The sequence below is a fragment of the Apus apus genome, chromosome 2 (assembly GCF_020740795.1).
Source record: "Apus apus isolate bApuApu2 chromosome 2, bApuApu2.pri.cur, whole genome shotgun sequence".
In the NCBI taxonomy this organism is placed as follows: Eukaryota; Metazoa; Chordata; class Aves; order Apodiformes; family Apodidae; genus Apus; species Apus apus.
Genome location: NC_067283.1, coordinates 3023807 through 3047789, shown reverse-complemented (window position 1 = coordinate 3047789; position 23983 = coordinate 3023807). Strand labels below are relative to the sequence as shown.

The 23983-nt window shown below is 49.7% G+C and overlaps 4 protein-coding genes across 50 annotated transcripts in view; 2 read left to right on the top strand and 2 right to left on the bottom strand.

Annotated features, from left to right (window-relative positions):
• Positions 1 to 274: 274 nt before the first annotated feature.
• HIGD1A (HIG1 hypoxia inducible domain family member 1A) lies at positions 275 to 5934 on the bottom strand. The gene is made up of 4 exons (XM_051612365.1): positions 5866 to 5934; positions 3997 to 4104; positions 1821 to 1955; positions 275 to 1050 (listed from the first exon to the last, which is right to left on the bottom strand). The coding sequence occupies exons 2-4, from the start codon at positions 4097 to 4099 to the stop codon at positions 1001 to 1003; spliced, it is 288 nt and encodes a 95-aa protein (XP_051468325.1). The 5' UTR covers positions 4100 to 4104; positions 5866 to 5934; the 3' UTR covers positions 275 to 1000.
• Positions 5935 to 9456: 3522 nt separating this feature from the next.
• On the top strand, positions 9457 to 14180 carry ACKR2 (atypical chemokine receptor 2). Its single transcript, XM_051612345.1, has 3 exons — positions 9457 to 9814; positions 10145 to 10202; positions 11500 to 14180. Exons 1-3 carry the CDS (start codon positions 9650 to 9652, stop codon positions 12612 to 12614), a joined length of 1338 nt encoding a protein of 445 aa, XP_051468305.1. The 5' UTR covers positions 9457 to 9649; the 3' UTR covers positions 12615 to 14180.
• Positions 14181 to 15192: 1012 nt separating this feature from the next.
• Positions 15193 to 19389, top strand: LOC127381689 (7-alpha-hydroxycholest-4-en-3-one 12-alpha-hydroxylase). Its single transcript, XM_051612341.1, has one exon. The coding sequence runs from the start codon at positions 15234 to 15236 to the stop codon at positions 16764 to 16766; it is 1533 nt and encodes a 510-aa protein (XP_051468301.1). The 5' UTR covers positions 15193 to 15233; the 3' UTR covers positions 16767 to 19389.
• A 2508-nt stretch (positions 19390 to 21897) lies between these two features.
• OBSCN (obscurin, cytoskeletal calmodulin and titin-interacting RhoGEF) overlaps positions 21898 to 23983 on the bottom strand; it is a 195608-nt gene continuing 193522 nt past the window's right edge. For 36 of the 47 annotated variants that reach the window (XM_051612286.1, XM_051612295.1, XM_051612297.1 and 33 more), the window contains 4 exons: positions 23639 to 23862; positions 23113 to 23188; positions 22505 to 22654; positions 21899 to 22367 (listed from right to left, as the gene is read on the bottom strand). In XM_051612286.1, coding sequence (XP_051468246.1) covers positions 22190 to 22367; positions 22505 to 22654; positions 23113 to 23188; positions 23639 to 23862 — 628 coding nt within the window. In that variant the 3' untranslated portion in view covers positions 21899 to 22189. Of the gene's footprint in view, positions 22368 to 22504; positions 22655 to 23112; positions 23189 to 23638; positions 23863 to 23983 lie in introns of all 47 variants that reach the window. The other 11 variants (XM_051612294.1, XM_051612296.1, XM_051612305.1 and 8 more) reach the window with 1 other exon arrangement.

Sequence of the window (23983 nt, the reverse complement as noted above, 5' to 3'; positions counted from 1 at the left end):
GTGTCACCATGGAATGTAAGCTCACAGGAGAAAACGAGGGTTGTTTGTTTTTTTTTTACAAACGAGTTTTATCAACACATTTATTTTCGTGGCTGCTGTTGGTGATACAAGGGGTTCGAGTGGAAAATAACAGTGGCAATTTACAGAGAAGGGTTGTGACACCTCAAAGATGATGAGGGCTCTTCGGGTTTAAATGTTTTAAAGCTTCCACAGGGAGTGACACTGCAGAAAGCAGATCTAGATTGTACACTGAAATTAGAACACCAAATCAAGGTTTAGTTTTCACAAGGTGTATTTTAAACGGTACATTTAAATATGCTATTCAGAAGAACACTGTAAATAAAGTTACAAAATACAGTAATCCAGGAATCTGCAAAACTAGAGTAAAAATAGGGAGCCTGTGTCTTCATTAACAATGAATAAATAGAACATTTAAATAGCTGCAATATACCAAATACTTCTCTCGTGCCTTAAATAAACAAAAATAGATGTTTATATGTTTCTCAGTATTTTAGAAGTCATTCAGTGCTACTGGAAGCTTTTAAGTTACCAAGCTGGAGGCTGATGAGCACCCCGGGTGAAAAACGACAGCCAAGGGGTCACGCACGACCTTAGAGACACCTCCTGCCTGAGGCCTGGCAGAGGCTGGTTCAGACTTCATGGATTTGGGCAACGGCAGCAAAAAAAACAAAATTAAAAATAAGGAGTCACCAATTTTAGGGCTGAGTTGGCAGTGGAGGGGAGGATAAAAGGATTGTTCTCTGTTATAGCCCCTGAAACGTGTGCCGTGGTAGTGCTGGTCTGAGAGAGCCAGACCCGGCTCCCCCAGCCTGCAATCCTTTAGGCTGCCAGCTTCAAGGCACCCTACACAAAACAGATACAGGGCAATTCTCTAAATACCACATATTATTATTATTTTTCCTCAAGAACCCCTCGATATGAGGTTTGTAGCTGCAGTACACAGGCTGCTACCAGGGAAGAGACCCCAGTCAGCTTTCCACTACTCCTTGGGCTTCACCACGTACTCCCGGAACATGGAATACAGCACACCTACAAAGCAGAAACACAGGAAAATGGGTTAAGTAGGAAATAATGGGTTTCAAAATCTGAACAATAAGAGCTATGCTCAGCAATAGAAATAATGTTTCCTTCCTCTTCTGCTGTCTATTTTTTTTAATAGTGGTGAACTCAACACAACTCTTCACATACAGAGAAACTGGATACGAAAAAGTAGATCCCCAGCTAAAATCTGATCTGCTTTGCAGCCAAAGTTGAGCTTTTCTGCTGCACCTTTTGGGAATACAGTACAGACAGTGTTTCATGGGACACAGATTTCCACACATAAACAGCTACAATACTTAGATGAGACTTGAGAGGTACAGATCACTCAGTATGTTCAGGGACACAATTCCACTCCTGAAAACATATATATAAAATATACACCACCACAGTCTATACAACCTGGTTGTTCAATGCATTGAATTCAGAGATTTACAAGGGAAAACATTAATAACAGACACTTGGTTGTGGTTTTTTTTTCTTTGTCTCTAATTTCAGCACCTGCAGAACCACACATACTTTCCAGGTCCAGAAGGAGCCAAAACTACTCTCAGATTTAGTGCAGCTGAGCGTTAAGTACGTGCACTTAAACATCATGTTACTCTAGAAAAGCTGAGCAAACACCAGTAAGGAAAGATGATGCCCTGGGCACTTCCAGCTAAGGATATTCCACACACACTGTACTATCCACCAGGAGAAGAGGTGGGAGAGGCTCTCCATGGTTCAGCAGTGCCAAGGACATCCTCCCGTTGGGTACGTACCGCACGTTATGGCTCCCACCACGAAGCCCTGGGCTGCCACGCGCATGTGAATCAGGTGAAGTGACATCTTCATCTCACCTCTGTGCTTCAGTCTGTACAGCCCATAGCCAACCACTGCGACGAAGCCAGCCATCCCTGTGAGGCAAGGAGAGCATCCCCCTCAGTCCAGACCCAAGGCATTGAGAGGTGGGAAGTGACCCCCTAAGCAAGGTATCCTGGGAATAACCATGCAGGTCAAGGGAGGTTCTTCTCCCCATCTACTCTGCCCTGGTGAGACCTCACTTGGAGAATTGTGTCCAGTTCTGAGGTCTCCAGTTCAAGAGGGACAGGGATCTACTGGAGAGAGTCCAAGGGAGGCTACGAGGATGATGAAAGGACTGGAACACCTGCCTGATGAGGAAAGGCTAGGACACCTGGGGCTGTTCAGTCTTGAAATAAGACTGAGAGGGAACCTTATGTCTATAAATATCTGAAGGGTGAGTGTCAAGAAGGGGCCAGTCTCTGTTCAGTGGTGCCCTGTGATAGGATGAGGGGAAATGGCACCAAGTTACAACACAGGAGGTTCCACCTCAACCTGAGGAAGAACTTCTTTCCTGTGAGGGTGACAGAGCCCTGGGACAGGCTGCCCAGAGAGGTGGTGGAGTCTCCTTCTCTGGAGACTTTCAGGACCTGTCTGGACACATTCCTGTGAGATCTGCCCTGGATGTTCCTGCTGCAGCAGGGGGGTTGGACTCAATGATCCTCAGAGGTCCCTTCCAACTCTGTGTGATTCTATGATTCTAGGTTTTGGTCTCAGAGTGCCTGGAATATTTTTCAGAAAACACATGTGCTGCTTGCACCCTCTCCTGGAAGGAAGCTCCCAACCCAGAACCCTGTTCAGCTGCAGCTGGGACACCCTGGCATACCCCCCAGCCTGCTGAGGTTGCTATTTTGGGTGTTGTCATGTCTGGCCACCTTTCATGGGGACAGTCATATGGGACTTGTCCCATGCTGTGGGGAGAGAGGTTCACAGGCTGGAGTTCACTTTTTGGTCTTCCAACAGACTAAGCAACAGCCCTGGCTGTGCCAATGCCAACCTGTGTACACAGGCCCTCCCAGAACACAGAGCAGCAATGCATGCAATTTCCCAATTTCCTCCACGTTATTCCATTATATAGGATAATCATTTTACATAGTTCAAAGGAGGCTGCCACGTGTTAAAGTGTTATATTTTACTGCTGATAGCCCAGATAGCTTGGCTGCCTGAGCAGGGGTATTACCACTTCCACTTTGGAAGCTATAAACCATTACTTCACTGGTGCAGCATCCACGTGACAGCTTCATTAAATGCCAATTAAGAGTTTTAGGGCCTTCCAACAAGTTCCAACACAGGTTAAAGGTAAGTTCTGCTAAACTGCCTGGGAGAACCCAAACTCACAGAGTTCACAGTACACTCCCAGCAAGCTGAAGAGCAAAGTCCTGTGACCTGAGCAGCCAGTGATGGATATCTGTTGGCAAACTCTTGCAACAGTTCACCCCAAGTGACCTGACTGCTCTCCATTTAAGGTGGCTGGAAATCAAAATGTGTCTTGTGCCAAAGGCAGTTCCTGATGGGAGGAAAGTTCTCAGGATGAGCACGACTGTTCCTCTCTCAGAGGCTTTTTCAGGGTCTCAGCAGAGAGGTTGAGAACTTTAACAACCCCCTCAATCTGGGGCACCACAAAACCTACTAAGAATGCATTTTCAACTAAGGGACAGCAGCAGAAAAGGGTGCCATGTTTAGCAGGTGGGCTGCATTTTAGATACTTCTGGTTTGTATTTTGTCAGCTTTAAAGTCACTCCCTAGTGACCACACAGCTCCCTGTAACTCCACTCCAGGGTGGCTGCAAAACTCCTCCTTACCACCCAACAGCATCACTTGACCATGGTCTTTAGGCTCACCTAAACAGCCCTTCAGGGTTTGTTGGTTTTATTGTTTGTTTGTTTTTCTTGTAATAAGATAACAGGCCTCATTAACTTCCCTGTTTCTTGCAGAATTGATGCCATTAACAGGCAGGAGAGCTACTGTCACCACTCGAAGAGCCTACACCAGGAAGTAGTTTCCAAGTAATTTCCTGTTCCCTGACTGTGTTTACCCTGGGCACTGCCCACAAAGAGGAAAAACTCTGTAACCAGGTTTCTTCATCTCTGAACTCACCGATGGGTACAAATGGAGTCTCTTTAAATTTTCTTATCAGCTTTGATGTCTGGCTGGTGTCAGCCTCATACTCTGAGTAAACGGGTTCCTGACTGGGTGACATGGTGGCTGTGAAGACAAAAAAAGAGTCTCTCTTCAGGTTTTAGAAACACACAGTTAAGAGAATGTTTAGAAAAAAAGAAAGCCCCTCATGTCTTCCACCAGTCATAAATGTCCACACAGAAAAGTTCAAGCACGAGAGCTAAATTTGAGCTGATGAGCCACATACAGAAGATTTAATTCAAGTGAAGACTTGGGAAGCAAGGTCACTGCATACTAGCAGAGGACAAAAAATCTAACAAAATAGTAGCAAAGCAACAAATTTCTACCATCCCTTTTCATCCTACTGCAGATCCCAGTGTCCCCCCTGCCACTCTCACAGGCAGCAAGAAGCTACTGAAAGCTTTGGTCACTGCCTGCGTTTCCTTTTAGGACTTCCATCCCCCAGCACACAACTTTGCTTTCAGAGGCCATTCCTTAATGGGAGCTCTGACCTCAGGCAACTTCATGACTCCCCTTTCACTGCCTGCCAAGAAGAGCAACCAAAGTGCTCTGGATGGAAACTCGTGAGCTGCCTTGGGAGGTCAGCCCTGCCTGGCAGCTCCTCGGTCACTACTACAGCCTATCCCACCTCATTCACCACTGCAACAGCTCCCAACTTCTGCTGGAGAACACTGAGTGTGAAACAGCAGCTGCTGAGGAGCAGGAATCAGTCCTGAAGCCCCTGAGAGGCCTCAGACTGGTGTGGGGACCCATCAAGAAGATGGGCAGAGCTGACTGCAGCACAGGTGATTTTTTCACCTGCCTCCAAGGAAAAAAAACAAACCGACAGCAACAGCCCTGAAAAGGGCTCTACTGAGTCAGGCAACCTCACCCAACTGGTGACACCACCCAGCAGGCCTTGCCACCTTGTCATGCTGTCCCTATCACAGATTACTCCAAGACCTTTTCCCTCTAAAGCACTCGGTGTAAGCACCTCTCTTCAATCAGTGCCTGTTTCCCCGAGCTCAGCGACACTGCAAAGGTCACTGCCAGGAAAATCTCTACCAGTGTCCTGCCAGTTTTGCCATCAACAGGCTCAGCAGCACAACACAGCTCAGCCTCCCGGGGAAGAACTCCAAACTCTTGAAATAAGCCAGTGGGAATTTAACTTTAACTTAAGCAGGGGTTACTAAACACACGGAAAAGATACATTTCGAACTGGTTAAGGAGCATTTTAGACACATCCATTTCAGCAGGCTGACTGCTTTTTAAACTAGACGTGCAAACCATTTCATCTGCAAGGCCAAAGAACTGGGTCTCTCTGCGCCGGCTGCGGCTACCATGATTTCCTCCATAGGAGTTACATTTAACCTGACTCATTCGGAGAAGGAAACACGAGAGCACCCAGTCACGCAGGAGAGGCAGAGACAGCCAGAGGCGAGGCTGCCAGACGGATCTTTCTTAAGAGGCTTCCACGACCTTCAGCTCCCGCAGAGGCCGGGCTGGACACGGGGCTGAGGCCGCCGGGCAACACACACGTCCCGGCTGCCCTGACCTTGCTGAAACCCGCCGCGGGGAGGCTCGGGGCAAGGTGACAGCACCCAGCGCCCCTCCTGGCGCTGGGCACCGCCAGGCTCCCTTCCCAAACCCTGCCGTACCCCCCACCCCGGCTTTCCCACCCCACCCCAGCCCCACATCGGGCTTCTGCCCTACCCCAGGCCCAGGCTCCTCCACCCACCCGGGGCCGCTGCCCCAGACGCCGCTCCCCAAAGCCTCCCGCGGCCCAGCCCGCGGCCCAGCCCGCTCCCCAACCCCCTGCGGCCCCGCTTTGCCCCCCCGGGTCCCTACCGGGCGGGTGTCCCGAGGCCCCGGCGCTGCCCACGCGGTGCCGCGCTCCCCCCGCGCCGCCCCCGCCGCCCCCGCCGCTCTGCCGCGCCACGCCCCGCCCCCCGCCTCTTATTGGCCGGCGCTGGCCACGCCCCCAGCCCTGAGGCGCCCGCCCAGCCCCAGGGAACCACAACTCCCAGCGTGCCCCGCGCCAAGGCCGCCCCGCCGCCGGCCAATCGGGAGAGGGGTCGCTGTCCACGTGACGGTGGGGAAGGGAGGGGGAGGAAGGGGCAACAAGTGACGTCAGCGCGGGGAGTGACGTCACACCGGGCGGGCGGGAGAGAGGGGGGTGAGGGGTCTGGGGTGGGCTGGAGTGGTCCTGGGCTGTCCCCGAACTGCCCCGGGACTGATCCTGAACTGCCGCTGAACTGCTCCTGAACTGCCCCTGAACTGCCCCCGAACTGCCCCTGGACTGTCCCTGAACTGCCCCTGGACTGTCCCTGAACTGCCCCTGGACTGTCCCTGAACTGCCCCCGAACTGCCCCCGGACTGGTCCTGAACTGCCCCCGAACTGCCCCTGAACTGCCCCTGAACTGCCCCTGGACTGATCCTGAACTGCCCCTGAACTGCCCCTGAACTGCCCCTGAACTGATCCTGAACTGCCCCCGAACTGCCCCCGAACTGCCCCTGGACTGCCCCTGGACTGATCCTGAACTGCCCCCGAACTGCCCCTGAACTGCCCCTGGACTGCCCCTGAACTGCCCCTGGACTGATCCTGAACTGCCCCCGAACTGCCCCCAAACTGCCCCTGGACTGCCCCTGAACTGCCCCTGGACTGATCCTGAACTGCCCCCGAACTGCCCCCGAACTGCCCCTGAACTGATCCTGAACTGCCCCTGGACTGCCCCCGAACTGCCCCTGGACTGATCCTGAACCTGACCCCGCACCCGCCCCAGCACCTGCCCACACCTGCCCGCCCCACATTTCCCCTGCCCGGCCCTGCCCGCAGCCCCTATGAGGCAGAGGCCACAAGTCAGAGCCCGCTTTTCCCTCCTCCGAATGGATTTATTCACACTCTTCCCCTACATTTCAGCTTCCAGGCAGCGCTCCCTCTGCCACCGCTTGGCTGCCGGGTGGTGGATTTTGGACCCGACTTTGAAAAGGCTCCTGACTTCCAACCGAACCCTAGAGCAGGAGGAAAAATCCCTTGGAGATCCTGCAGGTGCCTAAAACCCTCTCTTCAACCCCGTGGGAGGAAAAACACCAACAAAAAGGTCTTTATTTTTGGTCCAGAAGCCCTGCCCGGTGCAGAGCTCTGGTGTGATTTTTTGACTCCCCATCTCCAAGCACAGGGAGGAGCAAAAATGGGGCCAACTCCCCAGCTCACCTGCTGCATTTTTGGCAGGGTGAAAGTGGCTCAGATCAGCGTTTGTTAGTACCCCTGTGTCTTCCAATCCACTTCCCATTAGGGATAATCTGGTTACTCTAATTGCCCAAGCCATTAGGGCTGAAAGAAAACAACAACAACAAAAAATCCATGCAATTAAGAGCCCCCAAATTGAGTTAAAATCTTGTAATACATTACAGTGAAGGCTGCTTTTCTCCGGTGACTCCCAGAGGGACGTTTCCCTCCCTGCAGCTCTGGGTGATCTGTGTGCTTCGGGGGAGAAACTCAATTAAAAACAAAGAACTGATTTCATTTTAATTGCTGGGCTAATGAAACTGCTCTCACATACTGACCCCGCGTCTCGGCTTGGCGAGCAGCTTCTTGCTCTCTCCTAAATTTTATGCTGCCCATATTCTACAAATCCCTGAAAGGAGGGTGCAGCAAGGTGGGGGTCGGGCTCTGCTCCCCAGGAACAAGGGATGGCACAAGAGGAACCGGCCTCAAGTTGTGTCAGGGGAGGCTGAGGTTGGATCTGGGGAACAATTCCTTCCTGGCAAGGGTTGTCAGGGCCTGGCCCAGGCTGCCCAGGGCAGGGGGGGAGTCCCCATCCCTGGAGGGGTTTCCAGGCCCTGGAGATGTGATCCTGAGGGACGTGGGGCAGGGGTGGCCTTGGTAGAGTTAGGTTAATGGCTGGACTTGATGATCTTAAAGGTCTGTTCCAACCCAAACAATCCTATGATTCTCTATATATTTATTGTATGAAGTCTTTTTAATGCGAGCACACGTGCCCCAGCTGATGGTGGCACAGATGAGTAGGGGTAAAAATGCCATGTTTCTCTCTGTGGGTTGACCTGCCAGGGTGTGGGTTGGGTGAGGGTCTGTGGCCATTGCTTCTGCTCAGTTCTCCTGTTTTTACTGAGGCCTTTTGGGGTTTATACCAGGGCTGGTAAAGGCAATGACCTTGGCATGGTCAAAGTGTTCCCTGTGGCCCTCTTTGGTGGTGAGATGAGGGAGACAATCTAGAGTGTGACCCTTCACCAGTGGTGATGCTCTAAAACATCTCTGATAAACTGCTTTATCAAAGACACCTTTGGCAGATGAGTGATGGGTCATGCCGTGAAGCTGTCCCCAAAATGTCCCTGTGGCAGTGCCAGGAGCCTGGCACATCTCTGCTGTCATCAATCTCTGCACGTTCAACCAAGGCAGTAAACTCTTTACTCCAGTTCCACTTGCAAGGCTTTGCTGCTGTCTGCAAGGATTTCTGATTGTCCCCTTGGAGCACCCAGCCCTGGCAGTGTCCCCACCAGGAGCTGTTTCAGAGGATGGGGATCCTGCAGTGTCCAAGTAGCAGGTGGTTTATTTGGATTTACTGGGAAAAATGCAGATTTCTACATGAGTTGTCTCAGCCCCAGGAGCCTGTTGGTGCAGAGACCAAGCAGGTCCAGTCCAGCCAGGGGGGACTGGGAGGTGGGCAGGGTGAACATCATCTCAGTATCCACCTCTTAGGCAAGGGCAGAAATTTCTAATTAAAGCTTTTAGAAAACAAAATAACAAGAGAGAACTTGTTGCCACATCTGGGGTTGGGATGCAGCAAACCCAGAACTAACAGGACAAAAGTAATTAGGAGCAGATGGCTGGTTTGGAAGGAGATGGGGTGGAGAAAAGAGGAGGATCAAGATGAACAGGGGAAAAGTATGCAGGGGAATTCAGAGAAGGGCAAAAGGAACCAATTCAGTTTAAGCAAGGGTGCCTGTGCTTGTTTGGGTGACCCTGGTCTGGCACATCCCAGACAATCCTATTTCAGACTATGTTGTGGGTGGCCTCACCACCCAGCCTGGGCATGCTGGGGTGCATGGGATCCACCAGCAATCTTCTCATTGTGCTGACAGGTGTCCTTGGCCCCAGAGGCTCTGCCCATCCCTGACGTGGTGCCTGACTCGAGCTATACAAGAGCAGGTTGTGTTTCCCTAGGAAGGGTGCTGGGTCCCCACAGCACCCATGGCTGGAGGCACAGAGGTCTTGATGAGTATCTCAGGAGGCAAAGCCCACAATTGGATGCAGACACTAGCTGCAGATCCTGCAGAGGCACAAATGCTGGGACATGACAGGGTGGTGCTGTCATGTCACTCATCAACACCAGGAAAAGGCCAAACAAAACAGCAAGGTCACACTGGGCTCACATTTCCTGCCCGTGCTCTTCTGAAAGTAAAAGAGGTTCCCAAAAGGCTGATTCAAGCATCTGGCAGGATGGGAACTGCCCACGGTGGAGAAGAAGCTCCTGTAAGTGCATTTCCTGCTTCTTGCTTGCAGGCAAAGCTGCACAAGAAACCTGGAGAGGTTCTTTTTTCTTCTGGAAGGTTCGCCAGCTGGTGAGCACCGGTGCTCTGTCCAGCTGGGATTCATTTCTGAGCTCAGCCCATGTTGCATTCCTCATTTCCCTGCTATGAGCTACAGGGTGGGAATGGGAATCTCAGTGCAAGTGTGACATGGAGCGGGGAAGACGTGGCAGAAGGAGAAGAGGCATCTTGGTGGCCTGAAAGTGACCCAGAAATGGAAATTTTGAGCTTGACTTCTCCTGATACGGTGTGTATGGGAGGGGGGGGGGTGGGCAAAGTGTTTAGGGGTCTTACTGGATATTGCTGGGATCAGAAGGGTGGGCAGCTTTGGATTCTTCTCAAAGGTGTACAGTCAGAACTGTACATGGCTAAGGAAGAATTTCCTCCCAAATATGAAATAGAGACAGAATTAAAAAAGCTAATTCCCAGAATAGTATTTTTCTAGCACTGTCCCATGGTGGATCTCTGCCCCCCATGGCTGCTCTGTCTGAATTGCTCAGTGGCCCTTGCTGAAGAAATATGAGACAGCAGGAAAACATTTCAATCCAGCTTAACTCAAATTTTCTTCTGCTTTCAGCTACCTGGAATTGCCTGGAATGAGGATTTAAGCAGTTATAGCCATGGGACAGCAGCAGGTATGTCCACGGCTTCTCCCCTTCCAGCTGCACACCCTCAGGCATCCTCAGCACCCCATTCCAAACCCTGGGTGCTTTGCTTAACCCACTTGGAGTGGTGGGGCTCCCATTACTTGGTGGCTGCAGGTCTCTTGGGCAGTGGAAGAAACAGATCCTCAAGGAGACCAGGGCAGGAATGACTGCAGGCAGGGAACTACACAGCCATGCCTGTTTTGGGATTGCTGGAAAAAATGAGCCCCAGGGGAAAAGTGGGCAGCTTTGGCTATTGCTGAAAAATTATATGTTTTAGGGGTGGAGAGGTATTTGCACTGTTTTTTCCCTGTGACAACCCTGGTTTGCTGTCAGAGCCTGGAGATTAGTCTTGACTTTTGAAAACCACATTAACCTTCATGGTACTGACATGAGGTGGCTCAGGCAGGTCCCATTTCCCAGTGAATGGGAACTGGGCTCTTCAGCCACAGCCATGGTCCAGCTTTTGGAAAACAAAATCCTTGTTGTGTTCTTGTGTGTGCGTTGTTCTTGTTTTGGAAATCAGACTCCAAAAGTAGGAAGCTTTCCAAATCAGTCACAATTTCCTGAAATCTGGGTTGCAGCTGTCTAAACACTGACAGCAGCCTGCAGTCCTGGGGTGTGGCTGAACATACAGCCCTCGCCCTCCTTGGTCAGCAGGATCTCATGCAGGATCAAATCCAGCAACATCCTTCCAGCTAAATCCCTATCTCTACCTCTAGCCTTGATCCAGGAGTTGATTCTGGTGCCTACATGTCTTTACCTTTGGTGAGGCTTTGAGTGACCTGGTCTGGTGGGAGGTCATGCATGCATGGGGGTTGGAACTAGATAATCTTTAAGGTCCCTTCCAACCCAAACCATTCCATGATTCTGTATTTTCCACTTACTAATACCTTTTACAAGAATCCATGGTTTAGTGTGCTAGAGTTGGTATGAAGAGGGCTCAGTGTCCTACCAGGAGCAGTAGAGATGCCAGAAACTTCCTCAAAAGACTGCAGTGGTATCAGGAGGAAGTGGTGAGTTATGTCAGAGGGGACCCTCCTCATTTACTTTCAAGTTTTAACGTGCCAGAGTAAGGAAACCAGGATTATTTTCTGCTGTGTCTGTGCAGACACCTGTCCCCATGCCATGGGCAAAGGCCAAGGGGTGCAGGACACAAAATGCTTATCAGAAGGTGGCAGAAATTAAACCTATGAACTAGAGGAAAACCCTCCGTGATGTAACGTTTGCCTTTCCTGGGTGGATTGGGGCAGCATTTTGACCCCTTTCGCTTGTCTTCTGCTCCTAGGCAGCCACTTGTCAAACTCAGCTTCAAAGGTGGCAACAACAACTGCTGCCACCTGGCTGGATGCTGCCAATTCGAGTGACTACCCGTACGAGTACCTGGAGGAGGAGGAGTACGTGCACTATGGCCCCTGCACAAAGGAAGAGGTACTTTCCTTTGGCAGAGTATTCTTACCATCTTTTTACACTGTGGTCTTCCTGGTCGGGTTGGCTGGGAATGCCCTCCTGTTTATTGTCCTCATTATGTACATCAAGAAGAAAAAGAAGATGACCGAGGTGTATCTGCTGAACCTGGTGGTTTCAGACTTCTTCTTGCTGCTAACCCTTCCTTTTTGGGCTCTCTACATTTCTCAGTGGGTGACCTGGGACATCCTGTGCCCGGTATTAAATGCCATGTACACTGTGAATTTCTACAGTGGTATCTTTTTTGTGAGCTGCATGAGTCTGGACATGTACCTGCAGATAGTCCATGCGTGCTCTCCTCGCAGCTCCATGGCACGGAGGAAGTCCATCCTCATCTTGTTGATGTTATGGGTCCTTTCCATCCTTCTCTCCATTCCTGATGGCCTCTTTGCCAGAACAAGGCAAATCCACAACAAAACCAGCATGTGCATGCATTATTATGGCCAGAAACACTTATTCTGGAAAGTTGTCTTTCGGGTCATTCAGAACACCCTGGGTTTCCTTTTCCCCTTCCTCTTCATGATGTTTTGCTATTCCCGCATTGGGTGTGTCCTCACCAGGTCTCAGATGCCTGGGTCAAGGAGAGCACTCTGCTTAGTCGTTGCTCTGGTGAGTGTCTTCTTTATCCTGTGGTTCCCTTACAACATTGTCCTCATTCTTCACTCCCTCCAAGATGCTGGCGTGATCAGGAGCTGTGAGAGCAGCAGGCAGTTGGACTATGCCATGCAGGTCACGGAGAGTTTGTCCTTTGTCCACTGCTGTCTCAACCCTTTGCTCTATGCTTTTGTGAAAAAACGATTCAGGTTGTACCTGTGGAAGATCCCTCGGGCCATTTTCAGGAGAAGTGCTTTCTTTGACATCCAGCCCTCGGAGACAAGCCAGTCTTGCAGTAGATATGCAGCTGAGATAGAAATGTTGAGTATCACCAATGCATGATCAATGTTTAGAGTATTTATCTTCTGTGTATGGCCTCTGCACTGCATTTTTACTGGCCCTGGCCATGAGATGGGAGCTGGTGTGAGCCCACAGCACTGCATAACCAGACATTTCATCCTAGCACCAGCATGAAGAGGAGGATTTTCCACATTGGGATTGGAAAAGTACATGTGGGATTTGTTTCTATTGTAACGGGAAGATGCACCAAAGGGTTGCCCTGGTTTTATGCTCATGGAAGAAGCCCAGCTCTTGTTTGGAGTTTGTGAGGCATTAGTGGATGAATGAGCAGCTTATCTAGATGTTGTGCCCTTAAAAATGCAAACTGAAACTCGTGGAGAACTTCTGCTCCATAGATCCCAAAGGGTTGGATGGAGGAGAGGAATCCCATTATCCCTCCAGCTCATGGTGTGGGCGGGGAATGGATTTGTCACACTCATCCATCAGGCCAGACACAGGTGGCCAGAAGCCCAGCCTAAGTGGTGGCTTTGCTGCCAGGTGTGTCTGTTCAACTGTGCTCATCCCAGAGAGAGACAACAGGAAGAATTAGGCACCTTTGAACTGCATTGTCTGACCAGTAATGGGTTTCTCCATTACAATGAGCTGTGCCACACTCACATCTGCTGAGCAGAAAACTATGTCTTTCCAAGGGACAGATCCTTTGTTAGAAATCAGCTGGATCATCAGTTAATTGGAGATCAGGTCAGTCAGCAACCAAGTTCAAACCAGTAACAACCAGTGAGAAAGAGAAAAAGCAATGGGATCAGTGGAACAGTGGTGGAAGTACTTGCCTTCCTGAAGATCTATTTTGACAAAACAAAAAAGATTCATGGATACTGTCTTTACATAAATATTGGCTTTAAAACACCATGGAATGTGAGGCCATGGCCTTGAGCAGAAGAGCACAGTTAGACAATCCTTACTTATTAGTTAAAGTATAGCTTTAAAGTTCAATGTTATTATTTCACTCACCTTTAGAGAAAGGTATTATTCACCTCAAATACTCTTGACACTTAAATGAGCCCTTTCCAGCCTGGAAACCTATTGAGCACTTGCCTAAAATTGTACAAATTAAATTTATAGTTTAAGAGAAAACACCCATCACCTTAATTTTATTGCTAGACAAGGTTACTAGATTGAGAAGGGCTTCGAATTGATCTAGAAAAGTGGATTTGTTTTCACTGCTGCTAGTTTGCTTTGCCAACATTGCTACAGCACGTTTCCAAAATGCTAAGGCTGGAGGCTTTCCTTAAAAAAAAAAATAAAAAATGCCTGAATAAATATTTAACTAATGCTAGGATGTGGCCTTCACTCCATGGGTCAGGTCACTGGGAGGGAATGTGGAAGGGGAGAGCAGCTGGGAAGCAAAATTTAAGATGAAGATCATGATCCCATACACAGGAGGGCTCGTGGGACTGTGTGAAACTTATGATGGGATGTTCAGGGGAAGGGCAAAGGTGGGGAAATAGAGGTGGGGATAAAAGGGAATGGTTGTATTTAAGCAGCACACCCTGTGCCTGCTCACAGAAGTCTCTCCTGTCACTTTATTAAATACTTCTTTTAAACTCACTTTCCATACGGTGTCACTCTCTGTCCTACATGTGGGTGCTGCGAGATCCAGGTGCCAGCGGTTGGGGCAGGGGCTGTGGTGACTGGCTGCACCCAGAGGCACAGCAATGGATGGGGCACAGGGTATCTGGCATTGTCCCCAAACCCCGTTTTAGACACTGAGGAGCAGGAGGGACTGAGAAGCAGAAGGGAAAATGGGTAAAACTGCCAAGTGCAGGGGTGGGAGCAGGAGGGCAGAGGGTTGGGGGTGGCTCTGCTGGCTGGAGGGGACATGACTGATCCACAGCCTCTGAACACTGGGTGTGTGCAGATCAGCACAGGAGGTAGTGCTGTTGTCCATCTGAACACTGCTGCTCTCCAGCCAGGAGCTGGGCTTGGCCATCTGCAGGCTCCAGACTCACCTGGTGCAAAGCAAATGCAGCTGATGCAAGCCCTCATCACTCGTGGGAGGAGCAGGCCTGCTGTGCTTTGCCCTCGTATGTGTGAGCAGGGCTTTCAGTGTTCACTGGCGAGCACTTGTGGGGCACTGTGTGTTGGAGAACATAAAAATGTTGGAGACCTTTCCTTCTCTAAGCTTTTGAGAATAAATTAGCTCAGCTATAACCGCTTTCCTTCAGTCCTGAGCTCATTTCCAGCATCCAGTCTTCCTCTCATTTTCTCAGCCTGCAGTGTGTGTCCACAGCCTGGTCTTAAAGGCAGAAATCACTGAGTGAAATTCTCTGAACTCTCTTGTTTTTCCAAAAATGGGCTCCACGCTGCCTAGAAAAGGAAAATTGCTTAAGCTGCTGCAGAGCACACCCTGAAACCTGTCCACCTCACACAGCAGCCTGGTAACTCCAACTTGATTACAAGGTACCTTTCACCTTAAAAATCTCTGTGTGTTCATCACAGGAGAAGGTCAGGCTGGAGCGCTCCGCAGGGAAAAGGCAAACACTTGCTGCCAATGGGGACAGAGGTTGTCAGCTCTGCATCTGCATATCAGCTGCTGGATGGGAATAAAAAGCCTGTTCTTGCCCCAGTCTAGCTCTAGTCCAAGCTCCAGGACGGGTTTTCATGGCGCTCTGGGTGGTTCTCCTCTGTACCTTGGTAGCATTGCTGCTTGGTGGGCTCTACCTCCTGGGTGCGCTTCGGAGACGGAGACCCAATGAGCCACCTCTGGACAAAGGAACTATTCCCTGGCTGGGTTATGCACTGGATTTCAGAAAGGACAGTTCAGAGTTTGTTAAAAGGATGCAGAGGAAACATGGGGATATTTTCACGGTGCTGATTGGAGGCTATTACTTCACCTTCGTGATGGATCCCTTCTGCTTTGGAGCCATCGTGAAGGAATCTCGATCTAAACTAGACTTTAGGACTTTTGCATCTAAACTAGTCCAGCAGGTTTTTGGCTACAAGCCCATTGAAGCCAGCCAGAGGATAATTCATGCATCGAGCACGAAACATCTGATGGGAGACGGACTCACAGTCATGACACAGGCCACCATGGAGAACTTTCAGAAGCTGATGCTTTCCAATTTGAGCTCAGGAGAGGGGAAACAAGAGTGGCAAGAGGACAGCCTCTTCTACTACTGCTACAACATGGTCTTCAGAGCTGGGTACCTGGCTCTGTATGGCACTGAGCCACACCAAGGGGCAGAAAACAAGGAGAAAGCTCATGAGCAAGATCGCATCCACTCCAACCAGCTCTTCCACGAGTTTCGGAAGTATGACCGCCTCTTCCCTCGCCTGGCCTATGCCATGTTGTCTCCCAAGGACAAAAGAGAAGCTGAACGGCTGAAGAGGCTCTTCTGGAGCATGCTGTCTGTGAAGAAGAGCCTTCAGAAGGACAATATCAGTGGGTGGATAAGTGATCAAGAGCAGCTTCTGGCAGAAAGCGGTGTTCCCGAGTACATGCGGGATCGTTTCATGTTTATGATGCTCTGGGCATCCCAAGGCAATACGGGTCCGACTGCCTTCTGGCTCCTCTTGTACTTAATGAAACATCCAGAAGCTATGAAGGCTGTGAAGGATGAGGTAGATAAAGTCTCAAGGGAGAGTGGCCAGGAAGCAAAGCCAGGGAACCCACCGATTAACATCACGAGGGAGATGTTAAACCAGACTCCTCTTCTGGACAGTGCCCTGGAAGAGACCCTGAGGCTGGTTGCAGCCCCAATACTGGTCAGAGCTGTTCTCCAGGACATCAGCCTTAAGACAAGCAGAGGAACGGAGTACACTGTCCGCGAAGGAGACAGGGTGGCTCTGTTCCCTCACGTCTCTGTGCAGATGAACCCAGAAATTCACCCTGAGCCTCACAAATTTAAGTACGACCGCTTCGTCAACCCGGATGGCACCAAGAAAGATTTCTACAGAAACGGGAAAAGGCTGAAATACTTCAACATGCCCTGGGGGGCAGGAGTATCCATCTGTCCCGGGCGGTTCTTCGCTACGGCTGAAGTTAAAATGTTTATCTTCATGATGCTGAGTCATTATGAGCTGGAGCTGGTCAACAGAGAAGAGGAGATCCCAGAGATAGACGCCAGCCGCTGGGGGTTTGGGACCATGCAGCCTGTTCGTGATGTTCGGTTCAGATACCGCCTGCACTTGTGATCTGAGAAGTTCTTGTTGCATTGTTGTGTTTGGTTGTTTTGTTGTTGGTTTATTTGTTTGTTTTTCTGGCATTATCTATGAAAGAAGTTGCGTGACCCCGTGGTTACCAGATCCACACAGCACCAACACTGGTAGGATCTCGTTTGCTTCATGGTTACTGTGGCTTTTCTCTGTGCCTCCTTCCCACCTGTGTTGGGTGATGCTGCAAGCTCCTCTGCACACCCACCAAGGAGCCCAGAGAGACAAATAGCACCCTGCCATCCTGGGGACCATCAGTCTGCCAAAAGCCCATCTACACAAGCCCAAAGGAGCGTATTGGCAGGTGGGAATGCAAATTAAGGACTTCCAAGGAGGAAGTATTTTGTTCGGATCCCTCCCAGGGTAGTCCCAGCAGAGCCATCAGCCCCACGGACCCATCAAGGAGTGTCACTGGGAGCAGCTCTTTGGATCACCATCTGGACTAAGAGGGATTGCTGTCAAGGGAGGGGGGATATCTTATGGCATGCAGAAGAAAAGCATTTTGGCATTGCACAGGATTTGTGGTGGGATGTTTAGGGGAGAAGCCAAAGGTGGGAAAAAGGAGGGATTTAGGTGATTTGGGGAGGAAAATAGAGGGGTAAGGAGTTAAAAAGGGCTGGTTGTGTGTAAATAGGTGGCTGGACCGTATACTTGTCTGGTCACATCCTGCTCCTGATTAGCACAGTCTATCCTATTGTCTTATTAAATTCCTTTCCTTAAATTCAAGCTTCTAGTAAACCCCTGGCAGGTCAGAGAAACCCACATATCCTCTCCAGAGGTGTAAGGGTTTCCTCGGGGCTTCCAAATTGTCTTGTCTATAGTCTCCTTCTTGTATCTGATGAGATTCCCAAAGGGAGCAGAGGTGGGAGGTACCTAGCAAGGACACAGTGACGACTCCTTCCCAGTTGATGTTTAAGAAAAGCAGAGGTCTTGCCAATCTCATTTACCACGTTGGTGAGAGGAGAAGGGAACATCACTGATAACCTACAGTACTGTTTTCATCAAATCTGCATGAGTTAGGAATGCACACGGTCACCTGCCTTTCCAGGGCTGCAGGACGTTGTGCATTCAAGCCCTGTGTCTTGTGTGCAGTTTCTGGGGATAAAAAAGGCTCTTTCTGTGTGTATCTGGATCCACCCCAGCAACCATAACACAGCTGAAGTGTGGCTACGTACACCCTGAGCAAGGATCCCCTATGCCACTGAACCAGCTCTCTGCTTCAACGCAAACCATTTCACAGGCTTGGATATTTTGGGCTCTGCATGCTGGCCAGGAACAGGTCTGCCCTCCTAAGAGGGGGTGGTTGTCTGAGCTGTGGTGCCTGAGCCTTGCTGGGGGGTGAGCTCCCAGCACTGCCTCGTGCTTGAGCCTGATTGGGATCTCGATGCTCCTTCACATGCTCCTTGAATCCCACAGGCTGATGCCTGTTGGAAAATGCCACCCTCCCTCCAAATTTAGATCCCATCCTCTGCAAAGGCCTGAGGAGACTATAAGGAATGGGCAGGAGAAATGGGAAAGGGCTTGAAAATCAAAGAGGGGCACGAGAAAACAACTTCAATCCCATGCAGGCTACAGCCACGGTGACCTTATGAGTCCTCAAATATCTCTGTTTTATCCACTGGATTCAATGCAAGATAGAACTTTGCTCTACAAGCTCTGCTTTGCTTTTTGACTCCTTCAATAATTACTGCTCTGAAAACATCAGTCCTTACAGAAGTTAAATCCCAGCCTTACCTGTGCAGAGGACAGCACATTGATTTTAATGCTGACTCTAGCCTTCAACTTTGGAGGTTATGTATGATCCAGGAATGAAACTCAAATATTTTCCCATGTGTCCAGACATCAAAGCCAGCTTCTGCTTTGTTCTGCAAAGGACAGGGTTATGTTGTAATTGCAAGTCAAGGGCAAACCACACTGGGCTTTAGCCCAGACCTTGTGGTGGTGGAAATTCAGGCAGAAACGATCAAGCAGCTGTGTCAGAGCCAACGAAAAAGAAAAGTCCCTGTAACTCCACGGGCCTTGACTGTGACAGTTAATATTTTCATTAACAATACAAGCACCTTTTCACCACTTCCATCTTCCCTCCACAGCTCTCACCCCGTTTTTGTCACCCAAGCTTCATTTCTTTGCTCTGCTACCAAGAATGAAGCTAGAGCTCTTCCCACATTCCAGCTGATGGTTGGATCTTTGCAAGCTCCAAACCATGCTCAGTAATGCCTTGGGACAGTTGGGCAGGTCAGGGCCATGGTGACATCCTGGTCAAGTTGATGTCCTCACTCCAAGGCTCTAGCAAGAGGAATGCTTTTTGAGTGGATAGTTTGCATGAAGGTTGTTCACTGCTAATGCCCACTGTGTATTTGTGGTTACCACTTGTCAGGACCCCAGGTCAGAGGTGAGGGGTTAAGGATGCACAAACATGGACTGCACTTGGGGAAGGGATATAAAAATAAGGACAGTGACAATGATTCAGCAGAAAAATCTGGCTTTACTTCCTTGTCAGAATGGTTTCTGTAACTGAACAATATTGGGTCTATAAAAGACTTCAGACATGCTCAAATGCATGCAGTTGTGACAAGCAAAATAAAATAAAATAAAATAAAAATCACTTCATTTGAGTCATATATGGAAGAGTGTGAAAGCTCCAAATGAGTTAGTCTGCAATTAAGTTTTATGCTTAGATGGGTTGTCCCCTGGCAGTGAGCTTTCCATCCCAAAGTGTACCAGCAAGAGTGAAGAACTATCCTGTGCCAACAGAAACCCTATTGCATTTGTAAAAGAAGTTAAACTGGAAGGAATCCAGGGTCTTGGAAAATTTACTGGGGGCAAACCTGGTTACAGTGTCTATCTCGTGTCTCCTCTGTCCCCCATGAGGACTGAACATGGAGCCCTAAACCCTTGTTTTTCTCTTCTGTAGTGTCTAGTGAAGACAATGTTACTTTGATGTTCAAAGACTATTGAGTCAGTGTCTGGTCTCCACAGCTCAGTGAAAGCATCTCCAGTCTCAGTTAGAATTCCTGCTCTCCTGTCCTGCACAAAGGAATGAGTCATGACACTGAATGTTTCAGGTTTGGAAAAATACAGGTTAAAAGTGATGGAAAATATGCCCTGTGGTTGAAAAGCTTCACGTCTAGTATTAAGCTGTAATGTGTTAGACACTGCTTTCTTGTCATTGTTCTTCTCAACACAGCCAGATACAGCTCTGATAAACCCCGTGCTTACTGCTGCCTGTAAGGGAAACTTGGAGAAACTCAACAGCACCATCTGATACATCATTCACTTCAGAGAAACTCAAAGGAACACTGAGGTTGTAAGTGCAAAGCAGGGACATCCCGTGCAAAGGAAAGCAGATTTTGAAGGAGAAAAAGGAACATGAAAATTCAGGATTTTTTGGAAGAATTAATACTCTCAGCACTTGCTGCCATCATAGAATCATAGAATATGGTGAGTTGGAAGGGACCCGTCAGGATCATTGAGTCCAACTCCTGTCCCTGTGTGGGGCACCCCAAGAATCACACCATCTGCCTGAGAGCATCATCCATGTCTCCTGGGAGATGTACCTGTGCACTCCCTGGGAAAGAGCAGCTCAGCTTCCAAGTGGCAAAGTCTCTTGATGATACAACAAAGTCATGGGCACTTTTGTGTTTGCTGCCTTGATTTCCAGTGGCTACCTTATTCCCACAAGTCACAGCCTAGGCAGGAATACCCTGTGGCAGGCAGGATGCCCTGATACAAACCCAGAGGAGCCAGGCAGAATTGGGGAACATATCTGATGAGGAGCAAAGCAAGGCTGCTATGAACCACTGCCACCACCGCCCGAGAGCTTGGCTGTGCTCAGGAAAGGTTTTCTGCACGAGCTGGTTTTAGCCCTGCTCATGGAAAGCCATGCAACTACATGCTCCATGTGCCAGCATTCTGGCCACAGGGAACATCTGTCCCAGAGATGCTCAAACACCAAGTCACAGCTTGGTTTCTTCAAGAACTGCTTCTGTATGTTTGTTCTTTACCACATGATTAAGATAATTGATGCAGATACAGTCAGGTGAGGGGTTTCCATAAAATCCTATGTGATGGGTAAGTCTGTCATCTGGGTCTAATGGGGAGACTTCAAATACATGCCCCAAACCCCAAGTTTTTTCAGTGTTTTCAAACCTTGAAACCTTTGAGGAGCTTGTCAGCTCTGCAGACATGACAGTGCGGGTGTCCATGGAGAGCTGGTGACCCTCCATGGAGACACACAGCTCACTGAGCAGTGGACTAGGCTCTGAGAGAGCAGAAGCTGGGCTGTCTCGGTGGAGCAGCCTAAGAAGGGTCCACTTGGGCCCCAGGGATGTGCAGTTTTTCAGTTACTGGAAAACCCCATTGCTGTTGCCTTGTGCTACATGGTAGAGCTACAAAGCTGCTTTCATGGAGACTTTCTGCTTAGTTTTTGTGACTTGGGCAGGAAAGAGTTTCCTCAGAAGGTATGAAAAATTCCCTAGTGACCACTGTCACTCAGGTAACACACACCTCCTTCCTGTGCAGCCTCTTGTTGCTCCACAGCTAGAAAAGTCCTTCTCTAGCCCCTCAGGTCAGTCCTATGGGGATGGTGGAGAACATGGCCAGGTAAGCAACATGCTAAGCCTGGCTGCCAATGAATGCTGGCAGAGTCCCACCACTCCAGCCTTGTGTCTGGCCCTTGGCAAAGACATGGGATCATGGGCCACATCAGGCTAGGGGGGAGCCCAGGAGGTCTCTAAACCAACCTTCTGCTCAAAGCAAGGTCAGCTATCAGCTCAGGCCAGGTTGCTCAGGGCTTTTTCCAGTTGGAGCTTTATATCCAAAGCCTGAAGATACATTCCTGTCTAACATCAATCCAAAAAAAGTGCTTCACTTTTCCCTGTTTTGCCATCATGACTGGTCATTGAGCTCTTTTGGATTAGAGGCAGGTGGGAAACCCAGCAGCCACTCAGACCTTGCTGCGGTGGTCGCTGTGGGATGAACAGTACAGGAACATCTGGAAGCGTGTCTGGTTGTCATCTCCTGGGGCCAGGGGCAGAAGTCAGTGCCCAGCATTTGCACACATGGAGCCTCTCTGGCCTCAGGGAAGGATTTGCAAAGCTGCTTGGGGCTGGTAGCTAGTCCCATTTGGAAACGTTTCCTGGTTGTTCCAGGGAGCATGCAGCCAAGTGACACATGTCCTGTCAAGTTACTGTCAGTCAGCTGAGCCCCCTGCGGTCTGTACTTCTGTTCTTACCTTGTGGCAACGCACATATGGGGATTAATTTGCTCAGTGATGCTAATTGCACTCCTGAAGAGCAGTTGCCACAGCTCAGCTGATGCACAGCAACTTGGCAGGACTCTTTGGTACCAAACACAAAGTGCAGAAGGGGAGAGGGAGACAATTCCCATCTGTAGTTACATCCAGGTCACTGTGCGATCATGAGGCCATACTTGGAGCACAGCAGGCCCCTTTTCTTCTCCCGTTCCATGAGGAAATTCCTCAGTTTGGTGGAAGGGAAGGTAACCAGTGCTTGCTGCCTGTTGTCCAAACCTGTCTCCTGGAGCCACGAGCTCTGAAGGCACTCAGAGGCTGATGGCCTTCCCCTGGAACAGGCAAAGGTGAGAAGGTCAGTCAGGGATCTGAGGTTGGGTGAGGAAGCTCTTTGTAAATGAAGAGGAAGAAGGGACAATACCCAGGATCTGCACCAACTCTGCTGTTGGGAGAGCAGACACCATCTTACCAGGGGTTTGCACACAGCGTGCTCTGGAGAAAGGACACTGCTCCCCCGGAGAGACCTGCATAACACCTCGTGAACTTCACCTTCCCTCTCCTGGTGGTTCTCAGAAACTCGCAGGGTACGTCGGAGCTGACGGGGTAGTTGGCACTCAACCTGCCCCAGAAGGAGAGAACTGATCAGCAGGAAGGGCACTGCTCAAGGTGCTCCTTCTCCCAGTTATTCCCAGCCAGCAGTGCGAGAAGGGTCATGCACACAAATGTCTTATGGGAAAACAAAACCTCAGAGGCCATTGCTCTTCAGGGGGTTTCATGACTTTGGCTGCTTTTCTACTTGGTGTAATCTGGCTTTTCTTGGTTAAGTTGAGACTGAGTGAGAAACACCAGCAGCTGCCGTGTTGTAAAACTGCCTCCTTGCTCTACATGGAGACCTTGCTGGGACTAGGACATGGTGCTGCTGCCTCCATACTCTCCATCACACAGATTTCTGCAGCATTGCCAAGGAGAGGGGGCACCACCGGGGTTAACTCTGAGTCTGTGCCTCTCTCCTGGTTGATGAGTCTGAAATTGCACTTTTAAAGCTGCTCTAGGGTAGGGAAGGACAGACTGACTTACATGATGAAAGCTGTGACTCCAATGGACCAGATATCAGTCTGTGGGAGGGCTCCTTGCTCTGTCAGCAGCTCTGGAGCTGGAAAAGCAAACTGGTGTGAGCCAAGCTCCCCTCCAATGCAGAAGAAACCAGCACAAAAGCAGTGGGTACATTTCTTCTTTGCTACCTTCCCAAGAGTGAAGAAGAAAAAGCTCCTAGTACAGGGAGCTGGTTGAGGTAAGATACCCTTGTGGGTGATGACTGCAATGAAACCTTGAGAACACCAAACCAAATTGCAGTAATACTAAATCCCTGAGCTCTGGACATGTGGATGCCAGTTGGCTGTGACCTCTGGCTTTGCTCTCCGTGGTCTCCAAATGGAACAGCTGTCACCCTTAGCTGCTCCCACAAACTCACACCATTACTGGAGAGCAGCCTGGGAGACTTGTTGGGGACAACTGCTGCCTTGACCAATGGCCCTGTCTGTCTTTCTGCTTACCACAGATTGCACACAAGGCCAAGGCTGCTGTGACTGAACTCTGTACTCACCCATGGTTTCAACATAGTCCATGCACTTGTCCATGGTAATAACTGTCTCTTGTGTGTAGAACTGTGCATTGCCAAAATCCAGGAGTTTCAGCAGGTTGGGCTCAGTGATGATCATGTTTTCAGATCTGAGATCCAAGTGCAGGATGCTGTGAGCATGGAGATACTCAACAGCACTGAGGATCTGCCACAGATAATCCCGGACCTCCACTTCTGAGTATGAATTCCTGGTAGAAGAAAGAGGATAGAAACCAGAGGTGTCCTATCTGCATGTCCAAGGGCATCTTTCTGTACCCACTATTATCTTCCTCTGGGTGTTTAATCTTGTGAGGCCCTTGTGAATCAAGA